Source organism: Aquarana catesbeiana, linkage group LG05 (genome assembly GCF_042186555.1).
Source record: "Aquarana catesbeiana isolate 2022-GZ linkage group LG05, ASM4218655v1, whole genome shotgun sequence".
NCBI lineage: Eukaryota > Metazoa > Chordata > Amphibia > Anura > Ranidae > Aquarana > Aquarana catesbeiana.
The window spans coordinates 21,109,123-21,129,334 of NC_133328.1; the positions used below are offsets into that span (position 1 = coordinate 21,109,123).

General features: G+C 44.8%; 1 protein-coding gene across 1 annotated transcript in view; it reads right to left on the bottom strand.

The window, feature by feature from the left end:
* Nucleotides 1-20,212, bottom strand: part of LOC141144116 (glycine--tRNA ligase-like) — an 81,956-nt gene that overhangs the window by 35,518 nt on the left and 26,226 nt on the right. The window contains exons 3-7 of the mRNA XM_073629506.1: nt 13,401-13,503; nt 7,912-8,053; nt 3,241-3,329; nt 2,850-2,926; nt 134-279 (exon numbers count right to left, since the gene is read on the bottom strand). Coding sequence (XP_073485607.1) covers nt 134-279; nt 2,850-2,926; nt 3,241-3,329; nt 7,912-8,053; nt 13,401-13,503 — 557 coding nt within the window. The remainder of the gene's footprint in view (nt 1-133; nt 280-2,849; nt 2,927-3,240; nt 3,330-7,911; nt 8,054-13,400; nt 13,504-20,212) is intronic.

The following is a 20,212-nucleotide window of genomic DNA, read 5'->3' on the forward strand; positions in this document are numbered from 1 at the left end:
GAGTTACAATGATCATGAGAACGATGAGGAATCAGCCCAGAACTACACGGGAGAATCTTGTCAATGATCTCAAGGCAGCTGGGACCATAGTCACCAAGAAAATAGCATGATTAATAAAGAGCAGGTTACCCACCCTGTCATGTTGCCCCCGGGTCCGATGGATGTCTGGAACATCAGATTGAAAGACACTGGAGGGGTGAGGTCATTTAAGGTAATGGGGGATTTTACGTTGTACTTGACAAAGAGGTCTGCCAGTTCTTGTTGTCCGTAATTGTCCATCTATTTAGGGAAAATTTAGGAAAAATAAATTTAAAAAAAATCACAAATTCTGCAGTCAAAACAAATACTAATTAATAGGGCCAAAAAATACAGGCCTGACCATACAGAGGGGAGGATAAGACCTAGAGCTGAGCACACAATACCCAATTTTGGCCAGTCTGAGCACTGCACAGTGTTTAAACTTATCAATTCAATACAGATTTTAGAACACCCCCCGGTCAATATTAACATTGTACTAATGCCCCATAGACTTTTAATAGGGTGCTGCTCCTGCTAAAAAGGTACATACCATTCAAGTCTGTGGGATGGTAGTGCCCAAGCACAAGACTTATCGGCTGGTGGAGCCTATTAAGTGCAGCTACATATAGAGAAGGCTGGGGAATTTTTATTTAACAAACATGTACTTTAAAGGGCCCGTTCGCACTAGAACTCTGTGTATGAAACCTGCATTCCTTGCATGTGTTCTGCACCGAATTCAAAGAGCACTGCCCTTGATATCTGCAGCGGGTGTCAGCGCACTGAAATGCTGCGCACACACGTTCGCACATTACGAGAACAAAATCCATGGGATTTTTTCCGACGGATGTTGGCTCAAACTTGTCTTGCATATACACAACGTTGACGGAAATTCCGAACGTCAAGAACGCGGTGACGTACAACGAGCCGAGAAAATTGAAGTTCAATGGCCAGTGCAGCTCTTCTGCTTGATTCCGATCATGCGTGGAGCTTTGTGCATCAGAATTGTGTACACACGATCGGAATTTCCATCAACGGATTTTGTTGTTGGGAAATTTGAGATCCAGATCTCAAATTTTGTGTGTAGGAAATTCAGATGGAAAATGTGCGATGGAGCCTACACACGGTCGGAATTTCTGACAACAAGCTCCCATCGAAAAAATTTCCCGTCGGAAAATCCAACCGTGTGTACGCGGCATTAAAGACATCCCAAATGCAGTGTGTTTGCCCACAACAGATTGCTTGGTACAAACGTAGTAGTGTGCAAGCATGGAGTGGGACTTTATATAGGTACCAAGGAAACAATTAAAAAAAATTATGGATATAAAAATATATCACTATTTGTTAACAAGAAAAAAAAATAAAATTGTATCACAATTTTAAAAAGATTGAAATCGATTACATCAAAAGTTCATACATTCATAATTATACATAATAGCATGTATACATTCCATCATATGCAGACATCCCCAATATCAGTCTGTAAAAAGACCTCAATGCATTTCAGCTCAGAGTCTTCATCAGGATGAAAGAATATATTACAGAACCCAGTGATGCATATATAAGATGGAGAGGATGCAAGTCCAAGGAGAACCCAAGGAGGCAAGCCTGATGCAATGCAAGGGATGCGGAACCCAAAAAAAGTCTGTAAAGAGCAAAAAGGAATGAGGGCCCGATCTATACAAAAGAAAAACCTAAAGTTGTAGAGCTGGTGATTGACCTCTGATACGGATAAATGGTGAAAATTGGATCACCACATGGTCTCAGCCTTTGCCCAGCACAAGCGGCAATCATTCCTTTTTGCTCTTTACGGCCTTTTTTGGTTTCAGCATCCCTTGTATTGCACCTCTCTATTTTATATATTGAATCATTGGGTTCTGTTATATGTTCTTCACCTCCTGATGAAGACTCTAGGAGTTGAAACGCGTTGTGTTTTTACAGACTAATATTGAAGATATCTGCATATGATAAAATGTATACATGCTATATAAACCCTTAAAGTGGCTGTATACCCCTTTAGCAAATTTTTACCTACAGGTAAGCCTATAATAAGGCTTGCCTGTAATTAAAATTAATATCTCCTAAACCTATATGGTTAAGGAGATATTCACCTTGCATGCAGCCGCTGACGTCAGTGGAGCATGCACTCTGAAGGTCCAGCGGATGTTGCTGAACCTTTCCGGAATGGAGGACTCCCGCGCGCATGCGCTGGAGTGATGTCATTGCGGCTCCAGCCACTCACAGCGCCGGAAGCCGGGCACCCGGCAGAAACGCAAAGGGGAAAATGTCAGCTCCCCTGAATGTGATGCCGACTAGCTCATTATGCCTTTGTCTTACAGGTTTTTTTTGTTTTTTGTTTTTTCCCTGCGGGTATACAACCGCTTTAAATGTAATTAACTTCAATCTTTTAAAATCTGATACAATTTTAACCTTCATGTTTAAAAATAAAGCAAAATATTTTTATAACCAATAATTCTTTCATACGTACCTATATAATGTTCCAATCTATGCTGGCACACGACAATTTAGGGATGAGGTACCATATATAATAATGGTCAGGTGAAAGCAAGAAGATATTATGGTACAAAAATACCATGCAATCCGTTTGCAGCACATTAATAAAAGTGTGTGCATGAACTACTTTTGGTGCGGCGCAATTTCAGCCCATTCAAAATGAATGGGCTGAAATCACACTGCATGGAACTACGTGCGAATCACACAGGAACACACACCGCGTTCATGTGCGCTTCCCTATTGTGAATCGGCCCAAAATCACGATGGCTGAGCCACCAATCAGATGTGTCCAGAGGACTTCACCACACAACACTGCTCACCTGTGTCAACACGCTCTCCATTTCTGCTTTCTTTTCTGCGGTGCACTTTTTGTCAGACATGAGTTTCTGGAGATGAGCTGCCAAATAAACAACCTTTAGAATGGGGGCAGAAAACTAATACAGTCCAATGAGTAGTATCATCAGCATTGCAATCACATATAACAAACAATTGTTTACAGGACAAATTAAAGGTTACGTAGAACAAGGGGGATTGAAGGGACAAAGGAGGAGAGAGGAGGTAAAGGGGGACAGAAGAAGGTACAGGCAATGTGCGGAGAAGACAGGAGGGTAAGACGGGTGAAAGAGAAGTGCACAAGCAATGAGCAGAGGGGGCATGAAGGGAGGGTGCAGAGACTGGGCGTTCCTGAAGGTGCCGGCTTTAATGTGTCACCTTTTAGAAGATGGTCTGCCCGGAAACATTCACCGTTTTTGACATCTTTCACCATAAAATCAGCAAACTTGTCAACGTGCCCAGATGTCCTAAAATGTAAATAGGAGGGTGCCATGTGTAAACAAAAAGCAATAATATAATGAAATGACCTTGTATATGAAACTCTAGATCATCATATCAGTTCTGAAATTTCATGAATTTCCCAGACACAGTTACGTGATGCAAATGGCCACTGCACCCACCTATAGCTGGACTTCGCAGCAAGAAGCACATGGAAGGGTGACGCATGTCAAACCAAATTAAAAAAAAAATTCCCAGCTCAACTTACCAACCAGCCTGCAACTAACCAAATTATCCTAACAATTCACGTTAAAAACAGGGGTTTAGTTAGTTTTTACGTGAATTGTTAGACAGGATAATTTGGTTGGTTGCAGGCTGGTTGGTAAGTTGAGCTGGGAATTTTTTTTTTTTTTTGGTTTGACATGCGTCACCCTTCCATGTGCTTCTTGCATGCGTAAGCTGAAGAGCCACTCCACTGCACCCTAGTATTATCTGCAGTCTGGGTTGCAAGTACACGCAAATAAAAAAACAAACAAACAAAACACACACACAGACAACTACTAGACCATCTACTAGGGTTCCTCCAGAAGTTGCTAGGGGTTCCTTAAAGCAGTATTAAACCCAAAAACATGAAGATATTACAGCTTGCTACTCTTTGATGTGGTGGCTGCATTAGCTTTCTTTAAGCTTTTTTCCTTTATTTTCAACTGGTGATCTGGCCAGTAAGTGTTATTTTTCAGCTTCCTTTACAGACTAAGCTGTCCAGCAAAGGTGGCAGTTAAAGGATTGGGACAATTTTTTTTTTACTACTGACAGGGATGCTTCCAATGGTCATCGTTAATTAAGTTTATGTAAAACTTCTATCCAAAAAAGGAAAACAAACTGTGGCTGTAACTGCTTAAAGTGGTTGTAAAGCCTTTTGTCTTACCTTTATCTATAGGTAAGCCTAGACTAAGGCTTACCTATAGGTAGTGAAAATATCTCCTAAACGCGCGCCGTTTAGGAGACGTTTCGCTTGTAGTGTGCCAATGTCGTCATCAGCGCATGCACTGTGAAGAAACGGACCACCGTGCCATTTCTTCCCCCAGCGTGTGCCGTGACTGACGGCTCCCGCACGCATGAGCAGGAGTAACGTCACGCGGCTCCGGCCAGTCACAGAGCCGGAGTACGCAGCCCCATCGCATTATGGGGAACTTACCTTTAGAACAAAGTACTTCAGCACCGCGATCTCACCGCTGAGACGGCTATCATCTTCCCCCGTTTTCCTTCTGAATTTGTGGCCTCCGGCTACATGAGTGGCCGGGGGGGGGTGGGAGCGCGATTACGTCACTCCCGCGCTGTAAGCTGGACCTTCAGAGCGCATGTGCCAATGATGCCACCAGCTGCATGCACTCTGAATATCTCCTAAATGGTGCAAGTTTAGGAAATATTCACAGTACCTACAGATGAGCCTTATTATAGGCTTACCTGTAGGTAAAAATGGTAGTACAGAGTTTACTACCACTTTAAGGTGGTTGTAAACCGACTTTGAAAAAAAAAAAAAAAAAAAAACTAACACCTGCAAGACAAAGGCATAATGAGCTAGTATGCATAGCATACTAGCTCATTACGTAATACTCACCTGAGATCAAAGCCCTCACTGCGGTGCCTGTACACAGCACCGGCTGGCGACATCACTCCTGGGGGTTACTTTGGGGTATCGCGGCTCCGGCGCTGTGATTGATTGGTCGGAGCCAAGATGACGCCACTCCCGCGCGAGCCGCCGGTAATGGCACACTCACAGGAGCAACGGCACAGCTTTATTATAGGCTTACCTGTAGCCAGAAGTGGTCTGTAAGGGTTTACAACCACTTTAACAAGTGTTAGCCAGAGTTCAGGTTTAATTTGTTAGTCTGGTCCACCTAAGGATCGATTTACACCAGCTGAGGTGGGACTGCGGTGGGCATCTATTCCAGCAAAGTCCCACCGCATGGCAAGGCAAAATGACTAGTCTGTGTGCTCGGTTCACACCAGGGCGTTGTGGTGGTGTGCGGCAGTGCACTGAAAAAAAGCACTGCAAGAATGACTTTCTCAGCGCAGTGGAGAACTGAATATGAAATGTGTGCGACGTTTCAAAAAAGTTTGTCAAAAGAAAACTGCACACGTTACAGTGCAGCGGCTGGGGTGAATGGACCCCAAGACCCCTTTCACACTGGGGCGGTTTTCAGGTGCTTTAGTGCTAGAGACTCTGCAAAGCGCCTAAAAAACACCTCCCATCCATTACACGGGGACGGTGCGCTTGCAGCACGTTCCGAAAAGTCCTGCAAGCAACATCTTTAGGGCGGATTGGGAGCGCTGTATTTAGCACTCCCAAAACACAATGCCTATTGGAATGAATGGGCAGCGCTTTGAAAGCGACGCAAAATGGGACTTTTTACCTCTTTTTTGGTGATTAAAAGCGCCCTGCTAATTGCCGAAAAGACAGGCGGCTCAGTGTGAAAGAAGCCTAAATCTGCTAATGCATCTCAACACTACTCTCTCCCCACAGTGGCGTAAAGAATGTTTCGGTGATCACACACCATACAAAGCCTTGTGTCAGAAAGATGGTAGCAGTCTCAGCTCACTCCATCTAAGCCACACCCCATGTGTTTCACCATGCCCCCAGAGCTTAGTCGTGGACTAGGCCCTGGGAAGGGGCGAAATGTCTCGGGGGGGGGGGGGGGCCCTAGACGGAGCAAGCTGAGGCTGCTACCATTTTTCTGACACAAGGCTTAGTATGGTATGCAGTTACTGGAACGCTCTTAACATCTCTATAGTATGGTTTGAGTCAGGACCAACTTAATTCTAGCCTGCAACCTTCAGAAAGATGGCAGCAGCCTCAGCTCACTCAGTCTAGGCCAGGGATATGCAATTAGCGGACCTGCAGCTGTTGCAGAACTACAAGTCCCATGAGGCATAGCAAGACTCTGACAGCCACAAGCTTGACATCCAGAGGCATGATGGGACTTGTAGTTTTGCAACAGCTGGAAGTCCGCTAATTGCATATCCCTGGTCTAGGCCATGGCTTGATGCGTTTCGCCCTGCCCCCGGAGTGCTCATGGACTAAGCCCTGGGGCGGGGGCAAGACATATCAGCACAATGGCCTAGACCAGGGGTCTCAAACTGGTGGCCCTCCAGCTGCTGCGAAACAACAAGTCCATGATTCTGCCTGTGGGAGTCATGCTTGTAACTGTCAGCCTTGCAATGCCTCATGGGACTTGTAGTTTTGCAACAGCTGGAGGGTCGCCAGTTTGAGACCCCTGGTCTAGGCCATTGTGCTGATATGTCTTGCCCCCGCCCCAGGGCTTAGTCCATGAGCGCTCCGGGGGCAGGGCGAAACGCATCAAGCCATGGCCTAGACCAGGGATATGCAATTAGCGGACTTCCAGCTGTTGCAAAACTACAAGTCCCATCATGCCTCTGGATGTCAAGCTTGTGGCTGTCAGAGTCTTGCTATGCCTCATGGGACTTGTAGTTTTGCAACAGCTGGAGGGTCGCCAGTTTGAGACCCCAGGCCTAGACAGAGTGAGCTGAGGCTGTTACCATCTGACACACGGCTAGGTATGGGGTGCAGTCACTGGAACGCTCTTCACGCCTTTAATGTAGGATTTGAAGTGGGATTTGAAGTGGGACGGAGTTGGTTCCAGCCTGCACCCTTCAGTGGAGCACAGGATTTGGGAAGCTTGAGCAAACATCCTAAGAAAACAACCATGGGAAAAAATAAAATGAATGCTGCCGCCACACTTAAAGATTGGTAAGCTGCAATATGTTATTTCTTAGCAAAGGTAAGGTTGGCATCCTTTCCAATGATTATCAATGTAATAGCCAACCCCCCCACCGATAAGCTGATTTTGGTAAGGGGTCCCCAAGACATCAAACTTTTTTTTCCCCTCTAGGGCAGGGGTCTCAAACTGGCGGCCTTCCAGCTGTTGCGAAATGACAAGTTCCATGAGGCACTGGAAGGCTGACAGTTACAAGCACGAGTCCAACAGGCAATGGCATGATGGGACTTGTAGTTTCGTAACAGCTGGAAGGCCACCAGTTTAAAACCCCTGCTCTAGGGTAAAAATGTTGAGAAAGTCTGTCCTAGAGCCCTTTCCAATCCACCACTGACACCCAACTGTAGAGATACAGGTGATAATGTATGGCAAATTAAACCTGTTAGCACCATAAAGGCACTGGACTTGCTTCAACACAGGTACCTGGCCAAGCTTCTCCAGTGCCTGAGGGGCCACAACTTTACAGCCATTTTAACGTGCAAATTTCAGCACTTCCTGGCATGCTGAAAGACCACCCACCCCCCTTTGCCTTTCATACCATCCTACAGGCCAATAAGGCTGCCCATTACAGTTACTGACCAATAGGAACATGCTGAAAGAGCCTTCTCTGCCAGAAATTCTATCTTGCTACATCCGGTCAAGCAACGCTGCCTTTGTCCTTCATCAGGTTTCTTTTTAGAACTTAAGGAGGGCTGGGAAGGATCCCAGATTAGAAGAAGCTGGCAGATGGCAGCTCTTCAGTGCCCACCCTAAACAAAAAAAATAGGTATGGGTGTAATTTGCATTTGACAATACAGGTAGAAGAGACAATTACTTGAGAACAGGCTCTGGGGTCAGCATGGTGCAATCGATTTCCAGGATCTGCTCCTCCTGTATGAAGTGCTGTCTCCATGTCTGGATGATGTTATTTTTTAGCGCACATCCAACAGGCCCGAAGTCATACAATCCGCTGACCCCTGAAATAGACAACCACGGTAAGCCAGCGATAAATTTACAATCACCCTTAAAGTAACATTAAACCTTCATTTAAAAAAAAATTTAAATAATAAACATGTAATACTTACCTGCTCTGTGCAATGGTTTTGCACACAGCGCCCGCAACCCTTTTTCTCTGGGGTCCCCCAACGCCGCTCCAGACTCCTCCTTTTTGGCGAGTGCCCCCATAGAAAGCAGCTCTCTATGGGGGTACTTGCGTGGGCTTGCTCCTGAGCCGGCCTTTGACACAGACCGGCGGCTCGGGCCCAGCATTTGTTTGGCTGCAGCAATGGCTCCCGCTGCTATCAATCTGCTCAGTGAAAAGGGAGACATTGGCAAGAGCTACTGATCCCATCTCATCGCTGGATTGGGATTTGGCTTAGGTAAGTTTAAGGGGGTGGCTGGAGGGATCCTGCAGCTCCGAAGGTTTTTTTTACCTTAAAGTGGTTGTAAACCTTTAGGACATGAAATTTGAACAAAGCATATCCCTCCATAGTAGGTACTCAATCAACAGCACCAAGTGTAATTTCTGTCTACTGCCTCCTTCCTCTGCCATCAGCATGAGTCACTTCTGACAAGTTTTCCTGACACCAAGAGAATAATGGTGACAGGGGAGGGACCTCCAGCAGATTGACAGCCCCAGCTCTGTTGCTGTGTGGGGGAGGGGGTCTCTTCCCTCCAATCAGCTCTCAAACATCTCCTCACTGAGCTATGCAGTGTGTAACTTCAGCTCTCCACCCCATTTTTTCAGAACTCTCAGACAAGCTTATAAATTCAGCACTTTGAACGAATGTAGAGAAGAGAAGACTGCAGATAGACAAATACAACTTATGCAGGAGGATTTGTTTCATCTCTATGGATCACCTGAAGACAGTCACTTCACTTGGTATATGTAAAGGATTTATTATCTCATAGAATACATTAAAGCAGAGTTCCACCCAGTTCTATGTTTATTAAAAGTCAGCAGCTACAAAATTAAAAAAAAAAAAAAAAAAAAAAAGTGTAGCTGCTGACCTTACACACACACCTGTCCCACGGTCCAGCAATGAGGGCTCCTGAAGCCTCGCTCCTCTGCCCCGCTCGTCTGCCGCTCCGGCATTACTACTGTGGGCACCCAACTGACAGCTTACTGCTGCACAGCCGGGTGCGCACTGCACATGTGTGAGTCACACCACTCGTCGTGAATGGCCGTGCAATCTGGGACCTGTGACGTGTCCCAGAAGATTGCAGGGAGGGAGGGGCCACCTAGGCGGCCTGGAGCGGAAGTGGGAGCTGGGTACCTGTCAAAACTAGGTACCCCCCCTAAAAATGAAATGCCAAATGTAGCATGTTAGGAGGTGAGAAGTTAAAAAGTACTTAAAGCGGAAGTTCCACTTTTGGGTGGAACTCCCCTTTAAGGCAAAAACCTTGAGGCTTTGGAACCACTCTAAAGTGAATGTAAATGCTCACTTTTTTTATCACAACAAACATGTTATACTTACCTGCTCTGTGCAATGGTTTTGTAGAGTGGCCCCAATTCTCCTCCTCTGATGTCCATTGCTGGTGCTCCTAACGCCTTTTAAGTACTTTTTAAGTGCAAGCAACTTGCTCTGTGGGCACTCGTGCGTGCCCGCTCTGTGTTGATTGACACACAGAGTGCAGACCCGCCCCACTCTTTCATCACTGGCTGTGATTGGGAGTAGCAGGAGCCAATGGCTCCCGCTGCTGTCTCTGAGTCAATGATGAGCGAGAGAGCCGCTGCTTTTGTGCACATTGCTGGATTGAGATCGGACTCAAGCATGTATAAAAGGGGGCTGGGCGGGGCAGTTGCATGCAGAAGTATTTTAAACTTAATGCAGAGAATTTATTAGGGTAAAAAACCGTATGCCTTTACAACCACTGTGAATACTTATGTGATGAGCAACATCTAACATAATTAAATTATACTCAAACCAAAAACCTTAGATATATGAAAGTGTGAAAACCTCAGGTTTTTGCATTCTTCTCAGGAAGCCTTCACTTCCTGTCACAGACACACCTAACACAGCTGAAAGCAAGATATCTTTTCACCACCAGACAGCTTATCCAGTGACAACTCTTACAAAAGAAGTTTACCTGGCAGGGTTTGTTTTTTTTTTTTTTTTTTTTTTTTTTACATTACCGCTTTAAAGTGGTTATAAAACCTAATGCATTCCTTATATTAAAGTAAAAAATGTTTAGGTGCTGGCATTCCCCTCACCACCCTTTTTACTTACCTGAGCCCTCATTCGATCCAGCACCGTGCACATCACTTACGGGTCTCACTGGCTTTGCTGGAGCACCGGGAGCCATTGGCTCCCAGCGGTGTTAATCAAAGCCAGTGACGAGGGAGCGGGGGGTGGTGGCGGGGGATGGAGCTGAGTCCCGCTGTCTGTGTCAATGAACACAGCAGTGGAGCTCGAGTACGAGCGCGTACGAGTGCTCCCGTGGGAAGCAGCTTTCCATGGGGACACTGGACAGAGAGGAGGGGCCAGGAGCGTCGGCGGGCGACCCGAATAGAGGTGGTTCGCGGCTGCTCTGTGCAATTCCATTGCACGGAGCAGGTAAATATAGCCAAGTTTTTGTTTTGTTTTTTAATTACCCTTACAAAATCACTTTAAAGTTTTTTTTTTTTTAAACAACAAACATGTTATACTTGCCTGCCCTGTGCAAGGGTTTTGCACAGAGCAGCCCCGATCCTCCTCTTCTGGTGTGCCCCAGCAGCGCTCCTGGCACCTCCTTTTCATCGGGTGCCCCCCACGGAGAGCCACTTTCAATAGGGGCCCCCGTGCGAGCGCGTTCACAAGTCCCCTTGCTGCGCCCGTTGACACAGACAGGACTCGGCCCCACCCCCCCTGCTCTAGTGTCACGGGATTTAATTGACAGCAGCGGGAGTCAATGGCTCCTGCTGCTAAAAATCTATGAGGACAGAGAAAGCGGCTGGAGCTGCTGGGCTCGTGCTCGTCACTGGAACGAACGGGTTCAGGTAAGAAACAGGGAGGTTCTGGGGGGGCAGCTGCAGCATAGAATGTTTTTTCACCTTAATGCATAGAATGCATTAAGGTGAAAAACCTTGAGACTTTACAATCACTTTAAAGTGGAGTTCCACCCAAAAGTAGAAGTTGCGCTCATTTGTCTCCTCTCCCCCTCCGGTGCCACAATCGGCACCTTTTGGGGGTATCCTATTCCCACTTCCGGGAGTCCATGCCGCGGCCCGTGACATCACCGCGGGGCTCCCTCCTCCTCTCCCTGTCGCCGGGCCAGTAGGAGAGAGGAGCGGGGCCTTGCGCATGTGCAGTAGGGTTCCTGGCGTGAAGCCGTAAGGCTACACTGCCGGGTACCCTTACCCGCAATGGCGGCGGCAGCACCCGACAGCTGATGGAAACATCAACTGCGGTGCCGACATCGTGGGACTCCAGGACAGGCACGTGTCCGATTGTTAAAAGCCAGTAGCTGCAGCAGTATGTGTAGCTGCTGGCTTTTATTTTCATTTTTTTTGTTGGGTGGAACACCGCTTTAAAGTGGTTGTAAACCCTTACATATACCCATTGAAGTGACTGGCCTCAGGTGATACACAGAGATTAAACAAATCCTCCTGCGTAAGTTGTACCTGTTTATCTGCAGCCCTCTCTAATCTACAGCCATTCAAAGGGTAGAATTTATTCAGCCTTTTAATTTTTTTTTTTTTTTTTGGGCGGAACACCGCTTTAAATGTCCAGGCAGATATAAAGGACAAAGATGTCTGCAGCTCTTTTTATTTTTGAATACCTCATTATAAAGCAGCATGAAGGTTATATATTCACAGTCTTCTCTTACAGGTGCTATATGTTTCTGTGGAGGAGATTTAAAGACAGGGTAACTTTAATGTTCTTTAATGAAAAAGGCATGTTGCATAGTTTGTAGTCACCACACACAGCTTGCTCTAATCCCAGGTATAGGAAATATAATTATAGAGGGATCACACAACGGGAAGCCACGGTCTCATTGTGTCACAAGACAAAAACAAGCTGTAATATTAAATATTTCACAATAGGGGGCAGGGAAACCCCTCCTGGTTTTTTTTTTTTTTTTTTTTTTTAATTATTAAAACCTAATTCCGGGCACAATGACCTTACCAGGGTTAAAGCAATAACAAATGTATTTTCCTCAAAAGAAAACCCCCCATCATGCAGGCTTCTCACCTACATCCTGCAAATCTGCTTGTTTACATGCCGGGATTTAGTAGAGCCCCCCGCTGTACTTCTGGGCTACTCAGATGTAAGAGTTGTAGGGCTCATAAATCCCACCGCTTAGGCTGCATCTCCGCCGCCCTCTTCTCTGGGCCCTACACAGCCACAGGATTCACTTTGTGAATGGCCAGGAGGAGAGGGAGGAGGAGACACTAGAGCTCAGTGCTGGGGTCTATGAGCATGGCAACACTTACGTCTGAGCGGGACAGAAGTAGAGTGAGAGCTAGAATAACCCCGATATGTAAACAAGTATATATGTGCGATGTAGGAGAAAGTCTGCATGATGGGAGGTTGCTTTTGGGGTAAAGATGCAAGTGCTTTAAACCTGGTAAGGTTATTGTTGGGCTTTAAAGTATATATGGATGCACTGTACCTTAAAAGTATAACCAGACTTAAAGTGGACCTTCCGTCATTTTTTTAACTTTCAATCTATTAAATCTTCTGCCCTTGTTGTTTTAACTTTGGATAGTAAAACATTTTTTTTTTCTGCCAGGCAGGGCGGGGTTTATGGCCATGTGACCACCGTGATTGGCTGGCGCATTGGTCACTTGATCTTTCCAGTAGTCGCCGGTAATGTTCAGGGGGCATGCTCCCGCCACAGGTTTGTTTACATTTTGGTACGCATATATGCCCCTCAGCGCCAAGGCCCACCCGCCGAGAGGCCGCATATTTGCGTACTGTCGGTACTAAAAAACAAAAAACAAACACGCAAGCAGGCAGATTTTTATTGCAGAAGAGACAAGCTTTGTCTCTTCTGCAATAACAAAGACTTACCGGCCTGCTGGAAGTCTTCTACTGAATGCACACTGAGCTGCGCACGCACAACTCAGCTGGCATTTTCAGTAAATAGCAGCTGTGCGAGAATGATAGATACGCGCATGTGTGAGATGACATTATTCCCTCATTGGCCAATCAAGAGGCTGAAAAACCGACACCTGGAAGTAGCCAGGACAGGGGACCCCGGAGGGATTTTAACCACCACATTGCTGGAATGTGGAGGTGAGTATTTCTGTGAGTATAGTTCCACTTTCACTGGCATTGCTTTTATTCCTTCTTCGCAGTTTTCTCCAAACGTCAAAAGGGAGTCATCACCATCGCTTACCTCCATAGATGGCAAAGGCCTGGTCGTAAAAGAATCGCCTTTTGAGGGTGTCCTCCATCTTGGCCCTGTCCACGATATCATCCTGGGGCTGAAGAGACAGCTCCTATAAAAAACATAAATAGCAGATTGGTGGGACTAGTATGACCTGCACATAACGGACAGCAGGACACGGGGATTGTTGGTGCTTTTTCAGCTGCAGTCATCCATTCCTTATCCATCTCACTCTACAGCTACTTTAAGAAATTAAACTGAATGGGGGCACAAACCGGTAAACTGTAAAGGTTTTTATAGCTCCACTCCAGACAATTTTGGAACTGTGTACAATAACCAATCAGCTTCTAACTTCAGCTTATTCAATTAAAGTGGCTGTAAAGCCACAAAGTTTTTTGCCTTCATGCATGAAGGTAAAAAAACTTCTCTGTGCAGCTGCCCCCCGCCCCCCTACTTACCTGAGCCCCCTCTTGATTCCAGCGCGAGGTGGGGCAGAGCAGAGAGGTGGTGACTGACAGTCGCCACCTCTCTGCTCACGGAGCTCTGAGAACCAAGCGATTATCTGCGTTTGATCGCTCGGTTCATATTCTTAGAGCTGACAGGGGACAGATGCAGCATCCGCCTAGGTTAGGAATATTCTTTAAAAAAAAAAAAAAAAAAATTTGAGAACTTAAGAACTTTGAGAGGCATGGCAAGTTTAAGTTGTGAAATTTTTTTTAAAATTTTTGGAAAATAAAGAAATTACATTTTTTTTACATACTGTCACCAGCGCAGCACAGTATCATCATATGACTGGTAAGGCAGTGATCAGGGGCACTGACTGGTCACAGTAAGTAATAAAAAAAATAAAAAGCACACTCCAGGGGGCATGCCAGTGCTCTGTGACGTACCAGTACGTTGCTGGGCCTGCAGCTGCTGAATGTAAATGTAAATGTACTGTTGCGGGACAGCAAGTGGATAAGTGGATAAGTGGATAAGCTTCCCCATATTGGGAAGTTGTGCTCCATTACCTAGGGTCAGGACGATAAGGCAGTACAACCAGCCCTCCTGTACTGGGCCTGGGTCTCAGCTTAAAAAGGGGGGCCAGGGCAACTGACGAATAGGAGGGCCGGCTGTACGGCCTTATTGCAGACACCCATCCTCTTCTACCTCCCCCTACTGCACTGCCAGTTTCTCCTCTTCCTCCCTTCGGCTGCACCACAGGTGGATTGGTTCTAGTATATGTGCCCCTTCCATCTGCTGTCCGGGTCCCCCTGTGCACCCCTTTCCCCTGCATCGCTGCCAGCTTCCCTCGTCTGCCGCTGGCAGCTCCTGCGGACACACGGGGATGTTTCAGGAAGGAGAGTGGGATAAGGGGCTGGTAAATATGTCATTTACTGGCCCCTTACTTTCCCGAATGAACACAGTGAGCAATCAGTACCAATCACTCCTGTGTCCATTCATCACTGAAGCATAGGAAACCATGTTCGGTACACTTCAGTTTGGGAATGAGCGGGGAGCCTCAGAGTGCTTCCTATTCATCTGTGCAGCTGAGGCTGTAGAGAAAGGGACTGATTAATCGTCAGTCATTTTTGGCTGGGGAGATGTAAGCTGTATGGGGCCCCGTGATTTCGAACAGCGGCCCTGCCTTGGGTTCCAGAATTGTGGTAAGGTGGTGAAGGAGCATGTCTTGGTAAACTTACAAGCCTGGCTATGTGCAGACACGGTCACTTTGAATGGCTTGTGATAATAGTCGCTCCGTAACTTCACATTGGATCACTGGCAAGAACCCCTACATGATATCTCTGAGTGCAATGCAGGTACCATTCCAGGAGTTACTGAGGTTAAGATGAGAGCTGCAAACACACTTTCTGCTGCTAGTTAAAAAGGCAATGGTAGACACTTGCAGTGACAGGTTCACTTTAAATCACAGCTGGAATCGCCCTGCTCAAACCCGTCTCATTTTTCCAGTTCTATTTCAGTTTGACGTGTCGGACCTACAATTACGACGTCTCCTTCTATAATACTACAACCAAATCATAAGATAGATAAAAGAGAACTGGTTTAGTCACAAATCACAGACTAGATGCCAACTGAATGCAGGTTTTACTTGTAGATGTTTCAGTGATTGGTTGGCATATAATCTGGGTGTTCTCGTTTGGACTGGACCACGCCAACTATAAAAAAAAAAAAAAGAGCAACTGGGCAGAATTCTGTACAATAAACAAGCCAAAATAAGAGCTTTATGGGACAATTACTACTACTATAGTTGGAAATGTACATTTATTGGGTAATAAATTATACACAATTTAAGGTGAATAAATGCAATGCATTTCAATGGTTTTTTTTAGGCGCTCCTTCACAATAACATGGTCTACATTTTTGTTCTTTCCTAAAAAGCCATAAAAAAGCTATAATAAATTACACGAACAGTGATTAAATGTAAAAAAAAAAAATATCTATATATATCTATATCTATATCTATATATAATCTATCACACACACACTGCCTTGCAAAAGTATTCACCCCCTTGGCTTTTTACCTATTTTGTTACATTACAGCCTTTAGTTCAATGTTTTTTTTTATTCTGAATTATATGTGATGGATCAGATCACAATAGTCTAAGTTGGCGAAGTAAAATTAGATAAATAAATACATAAAACTATTTTTCAGAAATAAAAAACTGATAATTTACATGTGGCTATATATTCACCCCCCTTGTTATGAAGCCCATAAAAAGCTCCGATGCAACCAATTACCTTCAGAAGTCAGATAGTTCGTGAAATGATGTCCACCTGTGTGCAATCTAAGTGTCAAATGAGCTGTCATTACATATACACACCTTTTTGAAAGGCCCCAGAGGCTGCAACACCTAAGCAAGAGGCACCACTAACCAAACACTGCCATGAAGACCAAGGAACTCTCCAAACAAGTAAGGGACAATGTTGTTGAGAAGTACAAGTCAGGGTTAGGTTATAAAAAAATATCCAAATCTTTGATGATCCCTAGGAGTACCATCAAATTTATCATAACCAAATGGAAAGAACATGGCACAACAGCAAACCTGCCAAGAGACAGCCGCACACCAAAACTCACGGACCGGGCAAGGAGGGCATTAATCAGAGAGGCAGCACAGAGACCTAAGGTAACCCTGGAGGAGCTGCAGAGTTCCACAGCAGGGACTGGAGTATCTATACATAGGACCACAATAAGCCGTACGCTCCATAGAGTTGGGCTTTATGGCAGAGTGGCCAGAAGAAAGACATTACTTTCAGCAAAAAACAAAATGGCACGTTTTGAGTTTGTGAAAAAGCATGTGGGAGACTCCCAAAATGTATGGAGGAAGGTGCTCTGGTCTGATGAGACTGAAATTTAACTTTTTCGCCATCAAAGAAAACGCTATGTCTGGCGCAAACCCAACACATCACATCACCCAAAGAACACCAACATTTTTCAGCAGTCTGGACTGGGAAACTGGTCAGAGTTAAGGGAACGATGGATGGTGCTAAATACAGGGATATTCTTGAGCAAAACCTGTACTACTCTGTGTGTGATTTGAGGCTAGGACGGAGGTTCACCTTCCAGCAGGACAATGACCCCAAACACACCGCTAAAGCAACATTTGCGCGGTTTAAGGGGAAACATGTAAATGTGTTGGAATGGCCTAGTCAAAGCCCAGACCTCAATCCAATAGAAAATCTCTGGTCAGACTTAAAGATTGTTGTTCACAAGCGCAAACCATCCACCTTGAAGGAGCTGGAGCAGTTTTGCAAGGAGGAATGGGCAAAAATCCCAGTGTTAAGATGTGGCAAGCTCATAGAGATTTATCCAAAGCGACTTGGAGCTGTGATAGCCACAAAAGGTGGTTCTACAAAGTATTGACTTTAGGGGGGTGAATAGTTATGTACATTGACTTTTTCTGCTATTTTGTCCTATTTGTTGTTTGCTTCACAATAAAATAAATAAACACACATCTTCAAAAGTTGTGGGCATGTTCTGTAAATTAAATGATGCAAATCCCCAAACAATCCACCTTTTATACAATTCCCAAGATACACAAAAATTTACAAAATCCACCTGGAAGGCCAATTGTTTCAACCTGCCAAGGCCCTCGAGAAAATAGGTAGGTACTTGGACTCCCTTTTGAAATACATAGTTGGGAATTTAAAATCTTGGACACAGGACAATCGGCATGTTCTGGCCAAAATATCAGGGCTTGAAGAATTGGAACAGCTTGGGGAAGTGTGGCTAGTTGGTATTGACGTTGAGAGTCACTTTATACTTTGATACCCCATTCATGCGGTATACAAGCCGTCAAGACCTTCCTAAACACCACGTACCCAGAATCAGGGCCACAAAATGAATTCCTGGTTGAGTTGTTGGAGTTCATGCTACTCAACAACTTCTTCCAGTTTCTAACAACTTACTATCAACAGGTACGTGGAACCTCTATGGGGGCAGCATGGGCACCATCCTATGCTTGCCTCCACTTGCGGCTGTGGGAGGAGGAGGATGTATACTCTTCTATGTACCGTGACCACATACATACATGGTTACGGGACATCGACGATGTTCTCATGATCTGGAAGAGTACCTCTGTTTAGTTCCATGAGTTCATGAAAGAACTAAATACGAATCAACGTAACATACGATTAACCTATACCATGGACCAGACAGGATTATCTTTTCTTGATCTGCAGATAACCTTGGAAAATGGTCAACTCAGCACTTCCACATTCCAAAAAGAAACAGCTGCAAATATCCTTATGCACTACAAGTCACCTTCCCCACTGGGTAAAAAATGGTATACCAGTGGGGCAATTCCTGCGTATTAAAAGAAATTGTTCAAAGGAAAGTGACTACAGATGTAGTAAGTGAGGGTCTTGAACACTATGCTAAATTCTGAGAACGCGGTTACTCGCACAGACATATCAAGAAAGCAGCAATCCGGGATCGTGAAAGTCTGCTATCAATAGAGCCATCAAAACTGATGCTTGAACCTAATCTAAACACAAATGACCCAATTCGAATCATAACAGCCTTTGGGTCTCAATGGAACATAGTTCGCTCCATTTTGAAGAAACACTGAGGAATCTTGACTAATTCACCAGAACAAGCAAAAGTAGTAAGTACCTCCCCTAAGCTAGTGGCACGCCGAGCCAAAAACCTGGGTGACATGTTGATTTAGTCAGAATTCATTCGTGAACAGGACCCAACTTGGCTAACTAATTACCCACGAGCCCTAGGCATGTTCTCTTGTAACAAATGTCAGATCTCCCACTAGTACATAGAAATTCTACATTTATAGATGCATACGAGAAGGAAACATATGAAATCCAAGACCTAATTAAATGTTCCACATTACAAGTTATTTATATGATAACATGTCCCTGTCACAAAATCTATGTGGGAAAAACAAAAAGGCAATTAAAGGTTGGAATTGGTGAGCACTTACATGAAATCAATGACAAGAGAAAAATCCCAGAGAAGCCTCTGGCTAAACTTCACACTATGCCATGGAGGGAGTTCCCATGGCATGAAGGTGAAGGAAATCTATGCCTTAAAATTACCCATCAGATGTGGGGACTTCGATCGCATACTCCTGCAGAAGGAAAAATGGTGGGTGTATCGATTGAAGTCCCTCGTACCGGTGGGGTTGAATACGGATTTGAATTTACAGGCCTTTCTATCCACCTAGGAAATCCTCTATGCATGTATTTTTGCTTATTATTTGAGGTGACCGACATACCTGGTATATATGGTCAATGACTACCAGGTCATTTTCTAGTTTGTTACCCCAATACTCAAGTTTTATATGCCACAAAAAACTTTTTTGATGTTAGTGTAACTGGCTGTCTGTTTATGTTATGTAATTTTTCTACCCTCCCTTTATTCTTTTCTTGTTCTCGCTTTTCTTCCTTTATTTTTTCTCCTCTTTCCCTGCTGCCTCTCCATAGATAATCTCGAGGTTATCATAAAAGTTCTACAATTATACATTTTATATTAAAGAGACTATGGGTATTTACTTTACTTTGTTCCTGGTCTAAGATGTGTACTTGCTAAAATGACGGATCTTGAAAAAAACGCCAATATAAACTACTTCACCAAATGTGACAATGGTCCCATTAAGTTTAAAACTCACTTTGGTGGTAACCGAATGCAATTGTTATGATAAAAGGGAGCGGGGTTACCAGCCTAAGTATCGTCCAAGATGAAGCTATGCCATTAGACCCAGCAAAACGCGTTGACGTCATCCACAACGCTGCCTTGTCCTACAACAACGCCAGTGTGGGATGTGTTGAGAGTGATGGATGTCGGCTTTTAGTGATCTACGGCTTCAGCAACAATAGTGGGAGACCACGGCAGGAGAGGTTACATCTATGAGCTGTATGAACTTGGCTAAGGACGTACTTTTCTCATATATCCTTCCCTGGTCTTTACTTTGGAAGTGGGGAATGATACGAGGCTTAAACTTACTGTTGTTCCAACCAATGATGACAAGTGAATCAAGCCGTTTAGCAGCCGAGCGGTAACATATGGCAAATCTCCACATGACATGCACAGCACAATACCGCCGGATGTCTTTACTTACTCCTTGTCTCCAGCTTCACTCTCACCTAACATTAGCAGTATTCCTGAATGTGGAAGACTAGTTTGCTGCTGTTTCTATAAAAACTTTGACGATTAAGTCTGGGAGCTGAGCCTTTGAATATTAATGAATATCCTGGTACACTGGATGCTTCCCTTGAAAAATGATGAAAGAAGTTGAACTTTAGTATTTATAGTACCATTACTATCCTTGGATTTCCATGATATATAATGCATGCCAATTAAGGACTGA